The 21,643-nt window shown below is 42.3% G+C and overlaps 1 protein-coding gene across 2 annotated transcripts in view; it reads left to right on the plus strand.

The window, feature by feature from the left end:
- The first annotated feature begins 2 nt into the window (after nucleotides 1-2).
- Nucleotides 3-21,643, plus strand: part of rp9 (RP9 pre-mRNA splicing factor) — a 42,262-nt gene continuing 20,621 nt past the window's right edge. The window contains exons 1-6 of one of the 2 annotated variants that reach the window (XM_068056571.1): nucleotides 199-255; nucleotides 12,346-12,376; nucleotides 12,974-13,273; nucleotides 16,955-17,084; nucleotides 19,329-19,420; nucleotides 21,267-21,328. In XM_068056571.1, the coding sequence (XP_067912672.1) occupies nucleotides 13,211-13,273; nucleotides 16,955-17,084; nucleotides 19,329-19,420; nucleotides 21,267-21,328 (347 nt within the window). In that variant the 5' untranslated portion in view covers nucleotides 199-255; nucleotides 12,346-12,376; nucleotides 12,974-13,210. Of the gene's footprint in view, nucleotides 256-12,345; nucleotides 12,377-12,973; nucleotides 13,274-16,954; nucleotides 17,085-19,328; nucleotides 19,421-21,266; nucleotides 21,329-21,643 lie in introns of both variants that reach the window. The other variant, XM_068056562.1, reaches the window with a different exon arrangement.

A 21,643-nucleotide genomic window follows, 5' to 3' on the forward strand; every position in this document is an offset into this window, starting at 1 on the left:
CAGCACCCTCTCTCTCTCCTCTTGTTTGTTGTTGTCAGGCCTCTGGGCTGCCGTCAGCCCGAGCAAATAATGTTCATAGTCGCGGCCTTTTTGGCTTTCGAGGCAGAGTGAGATGGCAGAGGATAGCCGAGCGGGTGGATATGAACGCCGGCATCATCGGCGCAAACGTAACACGGCGGAGGAGAAGGAGCCGGAGAGGAAGAAGAAGAAACGATTGCACCAAGAAGTGAAGAAAATCAAACACGTCGAGACCTTGTAAGGATGAGAGAAACATGAAGAGGTTGATGAGAGAGCCTCGGGGTCCGTGCGCAAACCGCTATGGAGAGGTCGCCAACCCTCCCTCTTGTACCCTTATCAACGGGAACCATTTACTCGAAGCGCCTTTCACGGCCCGTGCGCACTGCAGGACTTGCCATAGATTCTTTAGGGTGTAAATGCCCAAGAATTATATTGGCCTTGGCTTCACTCTGAGTGGTGAAGTAATAGCCGCTGCCTAGAGACTTTTTTTTGCAGGCTTGTCAAGGAGATTTCCCCTTAGCCAGTCAGCGCAACACAGGGAATTTGTGCTTTATATGAATAGAGCTAGCAACAGTGAGGCGCTGCAACCTTGCACAATCTTCAGTGAAATACCAGTAAGCATAAGGAATATAAATTAGATTTTTTATTTTTATTTAGAGATACAGCACTGAAACAGGCCCACCGACCATCAACCACCCATTTATACAAATCCCACACTAATTACATATTCCTACCACATCCCCACCTGTCCCTATATTTCCCTACCACCTACCTATACTAGGGGCAATTTAGAATGGCCAATTTACCTATCAACCTGCAAGTCTTTACGCATGTGGGAGGAAACCAGATCACCCCAAGGAAACCCACGCAGACACAGGGAGAACTTGCAAACTCCACACAGGCAGTACCCAGAATTGAACCCAAGTTGCTGGAGCTGTGAGGCTGCGGTGCTAACCACTGCGCCGCCATTAAAAAGTCCTTTCTGGGAAGTGATGTAATGTTTGGGAAACACAGATGGGGTTAAGGACCGTGGAATTCGAGCCTTTGTTTTAAATCTCAGTGCTACACAAAGGGTAGGGAGAATGTTCTGAGTTTGTTTCAGTAAAGAATTTGCGCTATTTACCAGACTGTTAATGATTACCCATTGCGGTTGATCAATTTCCTATTATTGACATAATTCTAATCTGTCATATATATTCAGTGTATATTAAAAATCCCAAAACTCTCTTCCCCGTCAATCATGGTGGCTCATTGGTAGTATTCTCGCCTCTGAATCGGTTATGGATTAAAATCCCACTCCAGAAACCTAACCACAAAACACAGGGCAACGCTCCGCTATAGTACTGAGGGAGTACTGCACATTTGCAGGTATCATCTTTCAGATAAGATGTTAAAACCAAGGCCTCGTCTTCTCAGATGAACATAAAATATTTTGTGGCGCTGTTTTGAACAAGAACCGGAGAAATCTTTTTCCTGGCTTGCATTGATCACTAAAACAGATTATCTGGCCATTTCTTTTATGGCTGTATCTGTGGAAAGAGAAGCAGAGTTAACGTTTCGGGTCAGTGACCCTTCTTCGGAACTAGCAAATATTAGAAATGTCAATGGTTATAAGCAAGTGAGCTGGGGGTGGTGCAAGAGATAACAAAGGAGAAGGTGTAGTTTGGACAAGGCCACATAGCTGACCAAGAGGTCATGTTTTTATTTCAGACTGCTCCATGACGGGGGGGGGGGGGGTGGGGGAGCGGCTGATAGAGCGGAGTGGCCGGAGAGAGCAGTGAGGGGGGGAACGGAGCGGCCAGAGAGAGCAGCAAGGCGGGGAGCGGAACGGCCAGAGAGAGCAGCAAGGGGGCGGGGTAGTAGAGCAGCCAGAGAGAGCAGCGGGGGCGTGGGGGGGAGCGGAGCTTGGCACATGGGTGAATAACCGTTAGCGTTACATTGCTGTAAGCATAAAGCGCGTGCGCAGAGGCCGACCAGGCGTGTTGCCCGAAGATGCACACGTCACGCGATGACGTCATCGGCGCATGCGCTAACCAGTCCTGGCAAGTCAGAACGCAGCGCACGCGCAGAGAGTAGGTGACCATCTGCGCATGTGCGCACCTTGGCGCAGTCTGATGACGCCAGTGGCCGACTGCGTTGTCAGGAATCACTTTGTTCTTTTATCTGCTGTTTGTGGAACTGCGTGTGTATATTGGCTGCTGCATTTCCTACATTACTACAGTGGCTGTGCTTAAAAATACTTAATTGGCTGTAAAGCCCTTTGGGATGTCCTGAAGTTATAAAATGCTCTATATAAATGCAAGTCCCTTTCATTTGCTTCTTTGTTGTGGACTATATGTTCACTGAGTCACATATGAAGAATTACAATACATACTATCCACTTCAAGTAATATGTTAAAAGCTGTCCCATGCTATCTTCCCTCCGCCCTCGAGATAAATGATGTTAACTGTTTGAATTTGTTTGTGCAAGCACACTCAAATTGGGCATGCACAGGTTGCATCCCATTACGGAAAAAGCCTGACAGTTGCTTCATGCTTTTGCTGTGGCACATGCCCAAGGCCTGCTACAGCAAGTCACTGTCCCAGTCTGGGGTGACTGCCTAGTAGAGGCCATGCATCTGCCTTCTGTGAGCTAGGGCTGGAAGTCTTGTGTCTGAAAAGTCAGATGAAATCCTGTACATAATGGACACAGAAGATGAAAAGAAAGATCTGCTCCATAATAAAGAAAAATTAAGCCTCTGCAAATCAATCTAATTCTACAATCCCAGCTTGCTACAAATATATTCCAGCCCTTAGTTCTGCTAAATTTTAGGAAGTTTAATACTTGTTTTTATTTATTCTTTAAATTTGGGCAACACTGGCAAGCTGCATTCATTGTCCATCCATACTTGTCCTGAAAAAGAGGTAGGGGAGCTTATCCTTGAACTGTTGCCACCTTTGTGCTGCCACAATGCTGTTAAATGGGGAATTCCAGGATTTTAATAGTGATAATGAAGGATCCGCGATCTATGTCCCAGTTAGGATTGTGTATGGCGGAAGGGAATTTGAAGGTCATGGTGTTCTTATAATCTTGCTTCTCCGGTTCTCCTTGGATGTAGAGTTCACAGGGCTGGGACATGCTGTCCAAGTAATTTTGAAGAGTGATCCAGTGGATCCTGTAAATCAATGCTCTACAGCTACAGAACACTGGTAATAAAAGTGGTGAACACCAATCAAAAGATCCTGACTGGTGTTGAGCTTCTTGCGAGTTGCCGTGGAGTCCTATCCAGTGAGTCTGAAATTCGGGGTGGGAAGAGATGGAGACTGGGAAATTGAGGCTCAGGGGCAGGGGAAGAGATGGAGAATTGAAGCTGAGGGAAATGAGGACTGCGGAATGGAGTCTTGGGAGTGAAGGAGAAGGGGACTAGGAATCTGGAGGGTGGGGCTCAAGCAGGGAGTGGGGGTGAACACCTTGTCCAGTGCACATTGCCAGTGTAGCAGATCCCAGGATGTCCATGAACTGGGATGCCCAATTGACGGTAAATAGAACTGAAATCACATCCCATTAGCAGGGCTCCAGAATTAGACATGATACCAGATAAGGCAAAAAAATGCTGCAGTAGATGCAGCAAATCCTGGGATATTTTGCTAGTCTGGTTTATTGTACATAAAATGAAGCTCTTGCTTCTAAATCAAAAGGCTATGGGTTCAAGACCCACTCCAGAGATATAAGCACCAAAATCTAGGCTGACACTCAAGTATAATTACTGAGGGAGAGCTGCAGTGATAGAGGTGTTGTCTCTAGGATGATCTGTTAAATCGAGGTCTCATCTGCTCTCTCGGTTGGATTTAAAAGATCCCACAGCACTTTTCCAAAGAAGAGCATGGGTATTCTCACTGGTGTCCTGGCCATATTTGTCCATCAGTCAACATCATTCAAACAGATTATCTGATCTTTATCATGTTGCTGTTTGTGAGAGCTTGCTGTATGCAAATTGACAGCTGTGTTTCCCACAGTACAACAGTGACTACACTTCAAAAGTACTTCATTGGTTGTAAACGCTTTGGGATCTGAGATTGTGAAAGGCAAAGGACACCAGATACATGTTTCTTGGTGTCCTTCATTTACAGGATTCACAGTAATTAGGAGGAGGTTAATAGGACAGTAATAGATGAAGTAAGATTTGTCCTGCTTTTTGTGGATGGGACACCCTTAGCCTATTTTCACATTGTTGGGTAGATGCCAGAACTAGGATACCTTGGCTAGGGACAGCTAGATTTGGTGCAGAGATGTTTATTACAGTTGAGATTTTGTCAAGGATCACAGCTTTCTCTGTGTATACAGTGCATTTGGCCACTTCTTAATGTCACGTGGCGTGAACTGAATTGGCTAAATCTATTATAGGTGGGACTTTGGAGGAGACCAAGTTGGATCCTGGCACTTTTGGCTGAAGACATTTGTAAGCACATTTGCTTCGTCTTTTGCACATAACTGCTTGGCACTACCATAGTTGAGCATGGGGATGTTCATGGACTCTCCTCCAGATTGTTAAATATGCACACAGCAAGTAAAGACCAATTGTAGTAATCAGGTAAATATAAGAACATAAATAGGAGCAGGAGTAGACCATACGGCCCCTTGAGCCTGCTCCGCCATTCATATGATCATGGCTGATCTTTTGTCTCAGCTTCGTTTTCCCGCTCACACCACACATCCCTTGATTCCCTGAGAGATCAAAAAATCTGTTTTATCTCAGCCTTAAATATGTTCAGCAATAGAACATTCACAACCTCTGGGGTAAAGAATTCCAGAGATGCACAACCCTTTGAGTGAAGAAATTTCTTCTCATCTCATTCATAAGGGGGAAAAAAAGGAGGCTTACGGCAGATTCAGAGGGCTGAAAACAGCAGAGGCCCTAGAGGAGTATAGAAAGTATGGGGGGGTACTTAAAAAAAAATAATTAGAGCGAAGAGGGGGCATGAAAAAACACTGCTGGGCAAAATATAGGAAAATCCCAATTTTGTAAGTATATTAAGGGCAAGAGGATACCCAGGGAAAGAGTAGGGCCTATTAGGGACCAAAGTGGCAATCTTTGTGTGGAGCTGGAGGACGTAGGTGAGGTTTTAAATGATTACTTTTCATCTGTGTTCACTATGGAGAAGGACAATGTAGGTGTAGAGATCAGGGAGGGGGATTGTGATATACTTGAACAAATTAGCATTTAAAGGGAGGCGGGCTTAAAAGTGGGTAAATCCCCAGGCCCAGATGAGATGTATCCCAGGCTCTTATGTGAGGCAAGGGAGGAGATAGCAGGGGTTCTGACACAAATTTTCAAACCTCTCTGGCCACAGGAGAGGTACCAGAGGACTGGAGAACAGCGAATGTGGTACCATTATTCAAGAAGGGTAGCAGGTATAAACCAGGTAATTACAGGCTGATGAGTCTAACATCAGAGGTAGGGAAACTATTGGAAAAAGACTCTTATGACTCTAAGTTCTGAGGGACAGGATTAATCTCCACTTGGAGAGGCAGGGATTAATCAAGGATAGTCAGCATAGTTTGTCAGGGGGAGATCATGACTAACAAACTTGATTGAATTTTTCAAGGAGGTAACTAGATCTGAAGATGAGGCTAAAGCAATTGATGTAGTCTACATGGATTTCAGTAAGGCTTTTGATAAGATCCCGCATGGGAGATTGCTTAAGAAGGTAAGAGCCCATGGGATCCAGGACAATTTGGCAAATTGAATCCAAAATTGGCTTAGTGGCAGGAGGCAGAGGGTGACAGTCGAGGGTTGTTTTTGCGATTGGAAGCCAGTGGTGTACTGCAGTGATCGGTGCTGTACCGATGCTGTATCGGTGGGACCCTTTCTGTTTGTAGTGTACATTAATGATTTAGACGTGAATATAGGAGGTATGATCAGAGATTATAGGATGATATAGATGGGCTGGTAAGATGGGCAGAGCAGTAGCAAATGGAATTTTATCCTGAGAAGTGTGAGGTGATGCATTTTGGGAGGACTAACAAGGCAAGGGAATATACAATGGATGGTAGAACCCTAGGAAGTACAGAGGGTCAGAGGGAGCTTGGTATACCTGTCCATAGATCACTGAAGGCAGTCGCACAGGTAGATAAGGTGGTTCGGAAAGCATATGGGATACTTGCCTTTATTAGCCGAGGCATAGAATATAAGAGCAGGGAGGTTATGATGGAGTTGTATAAAATGCTAGTTAGGCCACAGCTGGAGTAGTGTGTACAGTTCTGGTCGCCACACTATAGGAAGGATGTGATTGCACTGGAGAGGGTGCAGAGGCGGCACAGTGGTGCAGTGGTTAGCACCGCAGCCTCACAGCTCCAGCGACCCGGGTTCAATTCTGGGTACTGCCTGTGTGGAGTTTGCAAGTTCTCCCTGTGTCTGTGTGGGTTTTCTCCGGGTGCTCCGGTTTCCTCCCACAAGCCAAAAGACTTGCAGGTTGGTAGGTAAATTGGCCATTATAAATTGCCCCTAGTATAGGTAGGTGGTAGGGAAATATAGGGACAGGTGGGGATGTGGTAGGAATACGGGATTAGTGTAGGATTAGTATAACTGGGTGGTTGATGGTCGGCACAGACTCGGTGGGCCGAAGGGCCTGTTTCAGTGCTGTATCTCTAAACTAAACTAAACTAAAAAAATAAACCAGGATGTTGCTTGGGCTGGAGCATTTCAGCTTTGAAGAGACACTGGATAGGCTAGGGTTGTTTTCCTTGGAGCAAAGAAGGCTGAGGGGGGACCTGCTTGGGGTATACAAAATTATGAGGGGCATAGATAGGGTAGATAGGAAGAAAATTTTTCCCTTCGCAGAGGTGTCAATAACCAGGGGGCATAGATTTAAGGGAAGGGGCAGGAGGTTTAGAGGGGATTTGAGGAAATATTTTTTCACCCAGAGGGTGTTTGGAATCTGGAACACACTGCCTGAAGGGGTAGTAGAGGCAGGAACCTTCACAACATTTAAGTATTTAGATGAGCACTTGAAACACCATAGTATTCAAGGCTACAGGCCAAGTGCTAGAAAATGGGATGAGAATAGATAGGTGCTTGATGGCCGGCATGGACACGATGGGCCGAAGGGCCTGTTTCTGTGCTGTATAACTCTATGACTCTAAATGATTGGCCCATTATCTTGAGACTGTGCCCCCATGTTCTAAATTCCCTAGCCTGGGGAAACAACCTCTGTGTCTACCCTGTCAAGCCCTTTCAGAATCCTGTATGTTTCAATGAGATCACCCCTCATTCTTCTGAACTTGAGAATGTAGGCCCAATTTACTCAGCCTCTCATCATAGGACAACCCTCTCATGCCAGGAACCAATCTAGTGAACCTTCGCTGCACCACCTCCAAGGCAAGTATATCCTTCCATGGATATGGAGACCAAAATTGCAGGTGTGGTCTCATCAAGGCACTGTGCAATTGTAACAAAACATGTTTATTCTTGTACTCCAATTGCCTTGCAATAAAGGCCAGCATGCCGTTTGCCTTCCTAATTGCTTGCTGTACCTGCATGCTATCTTTCTGTGTTCCTTGTATGAGTATACCCAACTCCCTCTGAACATCAACATTTACAAATTTTAAAAAAAATCTGCTTTTCTATTATTACCAAAGTGAATAATCTCATTCCTTGCATTATATTCTATCTACCACCTTGTTGCCCACTCACATAACCAGCCTATATCTCTTTGCAGCCTCTTTGTGTCCTCCTCACTGCTTACATTCCAACTTAGCTTTGTATAGTCAGAAATCTTGGATACATTACTCTTGGTCTCTTGGTTTAAGTCATTAATGTAGTTTGTAAACAGCTGAAGCCCCAGCACTGATCCTTGCGGCAGTCCATGAGTTGCAGCCTGCCATTTATCCCTACTCTTTGTTTCTTGTCCATTAACCAATCCTGTATCCATGCTAATATATTACCCCAATTCCATGAGTCCTTATCTTCCATGTTAACCTTTTGTGTGGCACTTTATTGAATTCCTTTTGGAAATCCAAGTATACTACATTTATTGGTTCCTTTTTATCTACCCTACTAGTTACATCCTCGAAATATTCTTAATAAATTTGTCAAACATGATTTCCCTTTTGTAAAACCATGTTGACTTTGTCTCATTATACTATGATTTTCCAAGTATGTTGTTAAGACTTCCTTAATAATAAATTCTAGCATTTTCCCGATGACTGTCAAACTAATTGGCCTGTAGTTTCCTGTTTTCTCTCTCTCTCCTTTCTTGAGCAGCGGTGTTACGTTTGCTAATTTCCAATCCACTGGGGCTGTTCTAGAATCTAGGGAATTTTGGAAAATCATAACCAGCACATCCACTATCTCTGCAGCTACCTCTTTTAGAACCCAAGGATGTAGGCCATCGTGTCTGGGATTTATCAGCCTTTCGTCCATTTAGTTTCTCCAATGCTACTTCTCTGCTGATAATAATTACCTTCACTCTTATTAACCCCTTGGTTATCCTCTATTTCTGGTATGTAATTTGTGTCCTCTACATTGAAAACAGACAAAACATTCAACGTCTCTGCCATCTCCTTATTTCCCCATGATAATTTCTCCTGTCTCTGCCTGTAAGGGACCAAAGTTTAATTTAGCTACTCATTATATATATTTATAACCGGTCTTATAATCTATTTTTATGGTCCTGGCTAACTTACTCTCATTCTGTTTATTTGCTTTTTATCAACTTTTTGGTCGTCCTTTGCTGGTTACTACTTTCTTTGCAATATTATAAGCCTCTTTTAATCTAATACTATCCTTAACTTCCCTATTAAGCCAGGGATGGATTTTTGTCATTGAGTTTTTGTTTTTTAACTGAACGTATTTTTGTTGAACATTTTGAATTATTTCTTTAAATGTTTCCCACTGTTTATTTACTGCCATACCTTTTAGTTTATTTATCCAATGAACCTTAGCCAGCTCTCCCCTCAAATTTATGTAATATGCTTTGTTTACGTTTAAGATTCGTGTTTGGAACTGGAATATGTTACTTTCAAACTTGATATGGAATTCGATTGTATTATGATCACTTTTTCTCAGCAGATCTTTTACTATGAGATTACTAATTAACCCTACCTCATTGCATAATATTAGATATAAAATAGCTTGATCCCTAGTTGGTTCCATAATATGTTCTAGGAAACTGTCAGGAAAGCATTCTATAAGCTCATCTTCCAGACTACCTATGCCAATTTGATTTTTGGCCAGTCTATATGAAGATTAACGTCCCCCATGATTATTCTATTGCCTTTGTTACAAGCTTCAATTATTTATTTCTTAATGCTCAGTCCAACGATATAACTACTGTTAAGAGACCTATAACCTACTTCCACCGGTGTTTTCTGACCCTTGCTATTCCTAATCTACAACCATACTGATTCTACTTCCTGATCTTCAGACCCATATCCTTTCTCACTACTGTCCTTATGTCATCCTTTACTATTAGGGCTACTCCTCCTTTTCCATTCTGTCTGTCTTTTTTGAAATGCTGTGGAACTTGGAATATTTATCGCCACACTGTTATATTGTTTCGACTTTTCTCTTTAGATTTCTAAATCTCCCTTCATCTGAACCCTACCCCCCCCCCCCCCCCCCCCAACAGGGCTTTATTTTAAAGCCCTATCCATAGCCTTCGTTATACGATTCGCGAAGACACATGTCCCAGCCCGGTTTAAGTGGAGCTCGCCCCAACAGAACAGTTCTCTTTCCCAAGTGGTGGTGTCAGTGCCCCATGAATTGAAATTTCTTCTTTCCACACCAGTGTTTCAGCCATATTAAATTCTCTAATCTACTTGACCCTATGCCAATTGACATGTGGCTCAGCTAACAATCTTGAGAATATTACCTTTGAGGTTTTGCATTTTAATTTGGACCTTAACTCCTCAAAACACTCTCAGCAGAACGTCATTCCTAGTTCTACCAATGTCATTGGTTCCTACGCGGACCACAACATCTGGATCCTCTCCCTCCAAGTTTGTCACCAGCCAGAAGGAGATGTCCTTAGCCCTGGCACTGGGCCAGTTACACAACCTTTGGAACTCCTGCAGCTGCAGGAAACCGTATCCCCATCACTACCACATTCCTTTTCATTCCCCCCCCCCCCTCCACTTGAATGGCGTCCTGCACCATGGTGCCCTGGTCAGTTTGTTCATTCACCCTGCAGTCCTTGTTGTCACCCACGCAGTTAGTAAGTACCTCGTACCTGTTGGTCAAAGTCAAGGGCTGAGGATCTTCCATCACAAATAAGATCCTGCGGGGTCTTGACAAGGTGGATGCGGAAAGGATGTTTCCCCTTATGAGAGAATCTAGAACTAGGGGTCACTGTTTAAAAATAGGGGGTCGCCCATTTAAGACAGAGATGAGGAGAACTTTTTTCTCTCAGACGGTCATGAGTCTTTGGAATTCTTTTCCTCAAAAGGCGGTGGAAGCAGAGTCTTTGAATATTTTTAAGGCAGAGGTAGATAGATTCTTGATAAGCAAGGGGGTGGAAGGTTATCGAGGATAGGTGGAAATGTGGAGTAATCAGTGCAGCCATGAACTTATTGAATGGCGAAGCAGGCTCGAAGGACCGAGTGGCCTACTCCTGCTCCTAATTCGTATGCTGCTATGTACAACATGCTGGTTCCCATACCTGCCTGATTCTCAGTCACACCCTCCTATCCCTAACCATTGACCTAAGTGCTACTTAACCTAAAGGGCGTGACTGCCTCTTGGAACAAAGTGTAAAGGTAACGCTTCCCCTTCCCTGATGCCCCACAATGTCTGCAGCTTAGACTCCAGCTCAGCAACTCTGAGCAGAAGTTGCTCAAGCTGCAGGCATCACAGATATGGTTGTCCGGGACTGCAGTGCATTCCACAAACTCATATGTGACAGTCATGGCACACTGCCTTCCCCTGCCATGTCTGTCTAACCTTATTTATTTATTTGATTACTTTACTAAATTAGTAACTAGTTAACTAAAGTAATAGCAAGTTACTGTCTCCTAGCTTGGAGACGAAAGAAAAACACGCACTGCTACTGAAGATAAAACAAAAAGAATAAAAGGCAACACCAGCTCCTGCCTCTGCACCAAATTCCCGACTTAACACTCAGTTTATGATGCACTCTGTTCCCATATTACTCTGTGCTCCACACTCTGTGCAGTAGCAAACACTGTCTACTTTTATATAGAGAGGTTATGACTCACACCCAAGTTACAACTGCTAAGTAATTAACATGTATTCAGACAACCACTTTCAGTTGATTAATGGAAAAATACTGTGGGTGCTGGAAATCTGAAATAAAAACAGAAAGTGCTGGAAATACTCAGCGGGTCTGGCAGCATCAGTGGAGAGAGAAGCAGAGTTAATGTTTCAGCTCTGTGACCTTTCATCAGAACGTTAACTCTGCTTCTCTCTCCACTTTCAGTTGATTGACAGTTAACTGCCACTGCTAGGCAGTTTCTGTTAACTAGGTATCTTAAATAGCTTGCAATTTCTTTTACAGTTTTAAAATTCTAAGTCAAATTCTAACTATTAATCTAAATTACAGCTTGAGAAATACTTACCAGAGAGATCCTACTTGCATCAAACCCCTGACTTAGTACTCAGTTTACGAAGCACTCTCAGATCACTCTGTGCTCCACACTCTGAAGCAGAGAAAGGATCAGGGTTCGTAAATGTAGTTCAGTTCTCATTTTACAGTGACAAATGCTGTCCTTATTTTTATATTTACTTCAGTTGTAAATTCATACATCCACATTTATAATGGAAACTGCCTATGTAAATTTGTCACTGTCATTGCACTCATTCTCTTGTGGCTTTGCAACATCCACCCAGGAGGGATGGCGGAGGGTTGTATTACAGCGCACAAGTTTGCATAGACAGTTTCCATTTATAAATAAGGATCTAGGCATTTGTAATGGTAAAAGTTGATTAGATTAATGCAGATGTGTCATCGGCCAGCATCAGTAACCTTGGAAATGGTAGAGATAACATTGTGTCATTGTGGTGTCCCAAACCCTTGGTAGAAGGCGAACACTTTTGAATTTAAACAGCTAACACAAAATTTGTGGTTGCTCCACTTCATTTGGTATCAGTCTAGTTCAATCTCCCTGGAGGAGGGTGTCTCGCTCAATTTCATTTGGGAGTCAGTTTGTGCCTTGGCACCCAATTTATGATGCTTTTTAACATTGGTTTCCACTTCCTACCAACACCAAATTTGTAGTATGTATCCTTATTCAATAAAGGATAGGAAGTTCATGTATAGTATTACTGTTGAATATTTCATGTTTGTGAAGTCTTTAAATTATTGTAATTTATTTTTGTTTATTTGTAATAGCTATGAGAAGCCACCACCAGGAATGATAAAGGTTAGTGATAATTTGAATTGTTGCACTTGTTAATGCCTACAAGTCTAAAAGAAAAAAAAAATTCTTTCTATCAGTTGGTAATCCTGCACTAATCACAATCTTCGACAAAATGGTTGATGGATTCTTGCCTCATATTTTGTACTATTATCAGTTACCATGAGGTATGCAAAAGTGATGTGGGTGGCTCTAGCACTGAATTTTTGTGTGTGTGTGGAAGCAGCAGGCATCCCAATGTTTTGAGATCGAAGGCTTGTTTTGTGAGAAGTAATGACCAAGAACCAGTATACTAACTCTGCTACTATGTGGCACACCAATTTAGTGCACTGTTGGTCTGCTTTAAATTGACATCTAAACGTTACTATTTAGTGTTCTATCTAGAACCAGTATTGACCACTGAGAAACTCAAACACATTCTATTTTGAATGAATATAGTTTTAATTTATTTTAGTTTGAACTGCTAATTTCAAGAAATCAAATCATCGTCAAGCTGATGTACACCACAATATATATAATGTTACTCCCACAAATATGCCAGTATGATTCTAATATACACTGACCTAGTTCTGTCTCTTCCTCCCCACGCAACCCAATAAATAGGAAAATGAAGGCTTGAAGAATAAAAGCAGATGCACTTCTCTGCCCCTGATGAGCCCAAGCAACATCGCTCCCTTAGGTCCTTGACAATGGAAGGAGGAGTTGGATCCTGAAATAATAATGTCGAAGGAATTTAACTGAGGATCTTCACCCCTTAGCTTTCTATTCCAAGAATCTTCTTCATCTCTAATATAAAAGCAAAATGCTGCAGATGCTGGAAATCTGAACTAAAAACAAAAAATGCTGGAAATACTCAGCAGGTCTGGCAGTATCTGTGGGGAGAGAGCAGAGTTAACATTTCAGGTCAGTGATCCTTCATCAGAACTGTCAAATATTAGAAATGTAATAGGTTTTAAGCAAGTAAAGCGGGGGTGGGACAAGAGATAACAAAAGAGGAAGTGTTGATAGGACAAAGTCACAGAGAATAACTGACCAGAAGGTCATGGAGCAAAGGCCTGCTGGACTGAACATTGAGTTCAATAATTTCAGAGCATGACCATTTTTTATTTTTTAATTACAGTGGTCATTTAGGAATGCTCTGGCTCAGAAGGTGGTGCTATTCAGGGCCCCCCTTTTTATTTTTATTTTTAGTTATTTTTTCTTTTTTTATATTTTATTCATTTTATTTTAGTTTGTTTCTACTGCACCTACCCACTTTTTTTTTCATGTTTGTGCTTGGTGCCAGGGCTGTTCATTTTCTGTCAATTAACACCCTCTCTGTGCTAACGCTTTGTCTTTCACCACACCATTAACATACCATTTTCCTTTGCTCCATGACCTTCTGCTCAGTTATTCTCTGTTACCTTGTCCTATCAACATCTTCTCTTTTGTTGTCTCTTGCCCCACCCCCACTTTACTTGCTTAAAACCTATTACATTTCTAATATTTGCCAGTTCCGATGAAGGGCCACTGACCTGAAACATTAACTCTGCTTCTTTCTCCATAGGTGCTGCCAGACCTGCTGAGTATTTCCAGCATTTCTTGTTTTCATCTTCATCTCTACCTGCTTCCTTTGTTAGAGAATCAATCTTCATGCTCTTCCCCTTCCTCTCCTCCACCTCTCCTACCTCCAATGCACTCCCTTCTCCCTCTCTCCCTACAAGGGTGATGAAAGTGGAGATGATTAATGATTGCAAAAGGATTTGAGGGAAATAAACTTGCAGGGCTATGGGGATAGAACGAGGGAATGGGACTGACTGGATTGCTGTACAGACAGCCAGCATTGACTCGATGGGCCAAATGGACGCCTGTGCCATAAGGTCTCTATGGAGATACATAATCTGTTTTTGCACAGAAACCTCCTCCAACTCTACAATCTTGGTTCTGCCCTCATGGGTTGCGATCTTTGGTTTGTGCAGTTCTCCCCTTTGTCAGTGTTTAGGCTAGAGAAGAGTAGAAAGGAGGCCAGCAACATTAGATGTGGTTGGGTGCTTATTTGTAGTTGGTATTGAGATAATCGCACACTGGACTAAACAATATTCTTGTAAACAGTGTTTTGTGAAAATTTCTTGATCTTTACTGATTCAGTTGAAACTGTCATGTTTGCTGGAATTTGTTACATAACATTTCATAAGTTTTTAAAGCAAAATTTAAAATGTTACAAAAACAAAGTGAATTAATTTCACAGCTTTGCACTGTGATATTTTAGTGTCACAGTTGCACGTATTTTAAAATGCTAGAATTTGGCTGTAACATTGTACCAAGATAATGTCCTGAATTGAATCAATATTCATGAAACAATTTTTATTGAATGATTTTTTTTATATATGAGTAATGTTTAGTTTCATGTTATCCTCTTAAAATACAAGCCCATTTCCTATAAACATGGGTAAATATTTGTGCGATATTAAAAATTTTAAAGTAATTTGTCCTATTATCAATCTGTGACAAAGCTACTTGTAATCACTTTTACTGTACAATTCAGTCATAGTTCTGTGAAATACCATCAGGCCTAAAGTGGAGGTGTGTTTATCTGCATTACAACATAATCCTAATGTTACAAAGTGATGCCTATTACTTTTTCATAAGTCCTTCCTTCCAAAGGTTTATGTCTGGTTAGAGTGAGCTCTCCAGTGTTATTATAGAATCGTAGAATGGTTCTCGCACAGAAGGAGACCATTCAGCCTGTCGTGTCTGCACTGGCTCTCTGAAGGAGCAATTCACCTAGTGTCACTCCCCCGTCGTTTTCCCATAGTCCTGCACATTCTTCCTTTTCAGATAACAATCCAGTTCCCTCTTGAATGCTTACCTTCATCACGATCTCAGGCAGTGCATTCCAGATCCTAACCGATTGCTGTGTGAAAGAGTTTTTCCTCATGTCGCCGTTGCTTTTTTTTGCCAATTACCTTAAATCTGTGCCTTCTCGTTCTCGATCCTTCTACCAATAGGAACAGTTTCTCCCTACCTACTCTGTCCAGACTCCTCATGATTTTGAATACCTCGATCAAATCACCTCTCAGCCATCTCTTGTCCAAGGAAAACAGTCCAACTTCTCCAATTTATATACATAAGTGAAGCTCCTCAACCCTGGAAGCATTCTCATGAATCTTCTCTGCATCCTCTAAGTGCCTTCACATCCTTCCTAAAGTGTGGTGCCCAGAACTGGACATGAAGTGGGAGCACTGCCCACAGCCCTCACTTTTCAGCAGAAAGGTAATCTGCTTGAAAGATCTCCTTTCACTGTGCCAGTGACCACCAGTTTGAGCGCAAAACATGAAAGAATTTTTTTCCCACTCCACAGTTTTCATGCCTGTAGTGGATTTTTAAAGGTTAATCTCAAGCTTAGTGGTACTTGGGCCAGTCAAAAGTTTATTATTGATTTATAACCAAAGGTCTACCTTCAATAGATTAGTTTTAGTAAAATATAGAAAGCTGCAAAGTGACGGATAAATGAGTGGGGTCCATCCTGCCAGTTCAGCTGAACAAAATTACTGTATTGTTTGTTTTTAACACTATAATACTTGGCTTCAAAAGGGAATTGGATAAGCACCTGAAGGGAAAACAATTGTAGGGCTACAGGGAAAGGGGCAGGAAGTGGGACTAGCTAAATTGCTCTTGCACAGATACAGTGGTTGAATGGCCTCCTGTGCTGTAACCATGCCTTGATTCTAACCTGATGTGTTTCTTGTATAAGTTACTTCATAATATTTAAATATATTTGGCAATTCAGTTGAATACATTTCTCTTTCATGTGAGAGAAAGGACTTATAAAGTTAAATCCAGACAGGATTCTAGCAAGTAATTTAAGTATTTGAGGATCTGGGGCAGCAGTGGGGGCTTTATTCTCCATGGGCTTTGAGAGACGGGGAAGAAACAGTCCTATTCCCGCTGCGTTGATCTGTCAAGTGATTCCTGCAGGAAGTTCAGCAATCTGTGGCTGTCAGGTGAGGGTTCAACTATGACTAACCTGCACAGTCAAATAGCTTACAGATAATAACTGTCCAGGTTTTTGTCTGAAGAATAGCCACTGGGTCAAAGTAGCAGAAGAATTCCGATATCCATGGAACTGTAATCCAGCATGAATCATTGCCTTCCAGAAAGGTAAGGAAGGATAGAAAATCAAAGGGGGAAAAGTTGAGAATGGGAATGAATGAATAATGAAAATCTGATGTTTTGTTGCACATTTCTGATCCTTTTGTGGGAATATATATGACACAGAAGTTAGAACATTCTCCAAACAAACAGGAGAATATACTACTAAGTATACTCTCTACTACTAAGAAGCCACCAAAGAAATTACTAGAATCTGATTTTGAAATTTGTGATTTCTGACAGTTTTTTTTGGGAGACATTGATTATGGAGAAAAGCAGTCATTATCAGGTTATCACTAAGAAGGAACTTCACCCCATTAGTTTTGTATTCTGTAAATTAAATTGAATAAGTTCCCCAGAGCTTTGGGTCTGAATGATTCTTCTGAATAATGTGAAATAGTAAAGCTATTTACAGAATTTATAAGGCCTGTAAAATGATTTTCATGTGTTCAGGAAGATGATGATAAGCCTGAAGATTGTATCCCAGATCTGCCCGGCAATGAAGGCGCAAGAGATTTCCTGGCACATGCTCCTACCAAAGGACTTTGGATGCCATTGGGAAAAGAAGTGAAAGTCATGCAGTGTAAGCAGAATCTTGTTAATACTATTTATTCACTGTTGAAGAGAAGCGAAGGGAGTAAATTATGAACTCAAAAATTAAATGAAACTAGTGCCAATACATGTAGAAAAAAATACTGAAATAGATGACTTTTATGTAGATAAAATAAATGTCCTTGGAAGGAGCCAGGACAGATTCTAACTTGATAAAACTACAGAGTCACTAGAGGGAATTTTAACCAAGAGAAGTGTGAGGGGGGGGAGGTAGAGTGCATGTCGGGGTGTCGGAGGGAGCGGTGAGGTTATTTGGGAGAAATGTGAGCGTGTCGTGAAGTCAACTCCAATGTGCCGGCTTCCACATTTCACTCCAGTGTGTTAGGCTGCCTGTGTGCGTGCATGCAGTCCCCTCGGGAGAGGCAGCTTGGCAATTGGCATGTTAATCTCTGTTAGGGTTTTGCACAATAACTTTGGGTCCACAGGTTATCTGGGCTTCCTGGAACCTACCAGTGAAAGCAAAGCGAGAACAGTAGCAATTGAGCAGGCTGAAGACATGATGGGGAAAAAAGCCAATAAATTCTCAGTAACCACAGCTGGTTTCTTGCTTGTGTGAAAGGATTTGTTCACGATACTTGTGCTGAGAGGTTACTTTGCACACTATCGAGGTTACTTTCCCACTTGGCAGGTTTCAGCTAAACTTTGGACTTTTAAAGGTCTGAACTGCAGTTCGGAGTTCTGATCAATCAGATCAGCATGGGTGCCACTTACGTTGTGTTAGATTTGGATCTCAGGCTGCCTGATATTTAATTCCCTCACCAGATAGCTGGCAGGCTCCATCTCCGATGGCCAGGCACGCCGAGACACCACTAATCTCCTGCGCCATTGCCTCTGCAGATGTTAATTGAGAGAAGGCTGGAGGGCCAGCTCTAATTCTCCGCCTTTCCCTGGTGTTCTGTAATCTCTTCTCTTGCAAGGAGGGAAAGAAGAGACCTATGAGTGAGAGTAATGGGATAAATTCACCTAATGGATGGTGAATATTTGTTGAGAATGACTGAGAGGCATGACAATATATAAGGATGAGAGTAAATGTCAGTGCGGATGGATAGATGGGAATGTGAGTAAGTGCACAAATGGGAATGGGTGCATCTGCAAAGTAAGTTGTGAGGAGTGATGTGCTTGATTGGGATTCAGAAGGTAGAGAGAGAGGGTTAGAGTGATATGCACATCAGGATGTAGAGCAGTGTGCCATTGTTCTCTCCTTTCCAGACCTGCTGAGGTCACTGAGTCACCTCCTATATTAGATCCAGGAGTGTAGCACCATGTTCCTGCTGCTGACCTCCACAACCTCCAACCTCTATCTCAGTTGCAGGCTTTTTCCTCCTGTCATTTAGGGAAGTATATCTCCCTCCAGGCCCTTATAGTCACCAACAGCACATCTAGGGAGGCATCACTGTAGTGGGACTCAGCTTTTGCCCATCCAATTACATAGCAAGAGGTTTGTGGCTGTCCATGACAACTCCAAACTCCTGCAACTTGCATGTTTGATGTGTCCCTTTAAATCATGCCATGCACATTGTCATCATGCCCATTGATGCTAATTGAACAGCAAACTGAGAAGTAAAATGATATAGGTGCCTGAGTTAAATAGCCACTGACAGAAGGGCTGCACTTACTTCTGAATTTCCCATCCACTATCAACCCCTCCACCCCCACTCCCAGCTCGTCTGCACATTAAAATGCAGCCCACTGTTTGCAAATTCAGCTACCTTGGATAATTGAAAGTTTTGCAGTATAATTTTTCCACCACTAAAAGTCAAAGTATGCTTTCTCTGAAAAGTAGAATCAGCTATATGTTGTGAAATACGGATAATCTTGTTTGAAATACTAATTTTGGAGCATTCATTTTGTACTGAAGTGTCAGATTGAAAAGTTGTGCAATTTTTGTGCCTATAATGCATTCATATGTTGTTAACAGTTTGCAGTTATGATTATTCGAGAATATCTTTCTGAACTTGACATAAATGTAACTGTTAAACCAATTATTTGTTTTGAGTCATTAAAATATAATGAAGCAAATTATTGTGTTTATTTAAAATGGTGTAGTTTATCAGCAGACTAAAAGCAGCTTCCTTATTCAAGCCAAACCTGAAGTTTTATTTCACTTCGAAGTTTAAAAATGCCTTCATTGATAAGCATTTAGCCATTTTCAAAGCTTAGCCGAGGAGAATTGCTATTAGTTGTTACTTGTACTATTTTACACTGTTGTTTCCAGGCTGGAGATGCAAAAAGTTTGGACACAGAACTGGGGATAGAGAATGTCCCTACTTCATCAGTGGAAATCAGAAATTGGAACAGTTCAGAGTAGTAAGTCATAACATATTTCATTCTCTTTGCTTTTGAAAATTTGTAAAAGGTATGAGCAGAATTGTTACTGACCTGACCTGCAGCATCAGTCAAAGATGGGGGGAATCCCACAATTCAGGATTCCCCCACAGACTGTGAAGTTTTAACTCCACCATATGTCTCTGATATAAGTGGTCAGTTCCCAGCCCAGAGGCCTAGCATGATTGACAGGCAGACAGTTGCCGATAGGTCTACACTGGGAATGGGGGATCAACTGGTGGGGGAGGGGGGGCCTTGGGTAATTGGAGGGATCGGGGCCTAGTGGTGGACATGGGATTGAGGCGGGATTGAGTGCCTGGTGAGGGGGTTGGGCAGGATTGAGGGCCTGGTAGGGGGGTTGGGGTGGGATTGAGGGCCTTATGAGGGGGATTGGGATTGAGAGCCTGGTGAGGGGGTGGAGGCGGGATTGAGGGCCTGGTGAAGGGTGTTGGGATTGAGGGCCTGGTGAGGGGGTGGAGGTGGGATTGAGCGCCTGGTGAGGGGGTGGGCAGGATTGAGGGCCTGGTGAGGGGGGGGGGGGAGGCGGGATTGAGGGCCTGCTGAGGGGTGTTGGGATTGAGGGCCTGGTGAGGGGTGGAGGCGGGATTCAGGGCCTGGTGAGGGAGCGGGCATAGGGGCCTGATTGTAGCGTGGAAGGGGAAGATTGTGTGGGCTGTGCCTGATTGTGAAGTCACTTCAGGCAGGCACCTGGATCCAGGAGGTAGGTGAGAAGGCATTTACTTCCTTAATCCACCATCCTTGCTTTGCGGAAGCTGCTCAGTTACCTGAAGTTCGGGAAACTCAGCCGACAGCTGTAAAATTTCAAAAGCAGAATGACAGTGAGGCTTGTAGTCTCATTACCGTATTTGAAGTTGCAACCCGCCTCCGTGGATTGGGTTGTTCTTCCACCAACCGCCAGCCTTAGTTAAAATCAGAAGTAGATCGGTTGGAGGCAAGTTTGGGTCAGGAAACCGATTTCTGAGATTTTAACCGCCCCCCCATCTGACTCAAACCCATCTGTTTCTTTGTTAAAATTCAGCCTTATGGGTTTCGCTTTTTTAGCACATTAGATTGCTGTTTTTGAAACCTATCCAATTAGAACTAACGTTTCCTGAAGCCATGTATCAGTAATAGTGTTTTTATAGTGCTACTGATATTGGTCATATTTTTTACCTGATTTGCTAAAGTGAGGTCAGATTTGTCTTGGTTTAATTGCTTAAATGTCATTGACCTAGTTTTGTAAGTTAAATAATGCAGGACTAAGTAACAGAAAAAAGCAATTTACTACACATAAGTTTGGCTTAGTGGTAGCACTCTCTTTTCTAAGTCAGAAGATTGCAAGTTTTCACTCCATGTCAGGACTTGAACACATAAGCTAGGCTCACACTTGATTGCAAAACTGAGGGTGTGCTTCATTGTCAGAGGTGCTGTATTTCAAATGATATGTTAAACTGAGGCCCCATCTGCAAGTTCAAATGAACATAAAATACCCCATGATACCCCTATTCATCCATCTCCGTAGTCTTAGTGGGATCTAACTGTGACAAAATAGCTGCTCTATTTGCCTACCTAACAAAGCAAGTAATTTTTGAAATGTTGCATTAATAGCATGGCATAAATAAAAATCACATTCTGGGGAGAGGAATCTGATTGAAATGTCTATTAATAATATGAATCAAATCATAGTGTTTGGACTTAACTAATCCAGCATTTAACAATCTTGTGCTTCATGACAGATATTTGAAAGTTGATTTTAAAGTTAAATTTAGCTTGTAGAAATTTGTAGTCACCATAAACAATTTGCTAACATGGTGCATTCTTTTACTAGGCACACGAGGATCCCATGTATGACTTAATCAGAGAAAACAAACGTTATGAAAAGGAAACCAGGTAAGCATAACCTTTAGTATTAGACTGATAGTGATAGGGCAACTATAGATAATTACTGATTAAAATACAACAGAAGTGATTAAAAAAAAGAGTGATAGAAGTTAAATTGTTTGCTTAAAAACATTTGTGCATAAGGACAGGACATGGTCTAAGTCCAATTAAAAGCTCTATAACCTAATTGATGTAGCAATAGAAATAAAACGGGCAAATTAGAAGGGCAAACTCAGCATAAAGGGTGTGCCGGAGACTTGGTTATAAGCTGGACATGACTGGGAGATAAATATTCCAGGTCATAAGGACTTTAGAATGGACAGG

This window comes from Heterodontus francisci, chromosome 2 (assembly GCF_036365525.1).
Source record: "Heterodontus francisci isolate sHetFra1 chromosome 2, sHetFra1.hap1, whole genome shotgun sequence".
NCBI lineage: Eukaryota > Metazoa > Chordata > Chondrichthyes > Heterodontiformes > Heterodontidae > Heterodontus > Heterodontus francisci.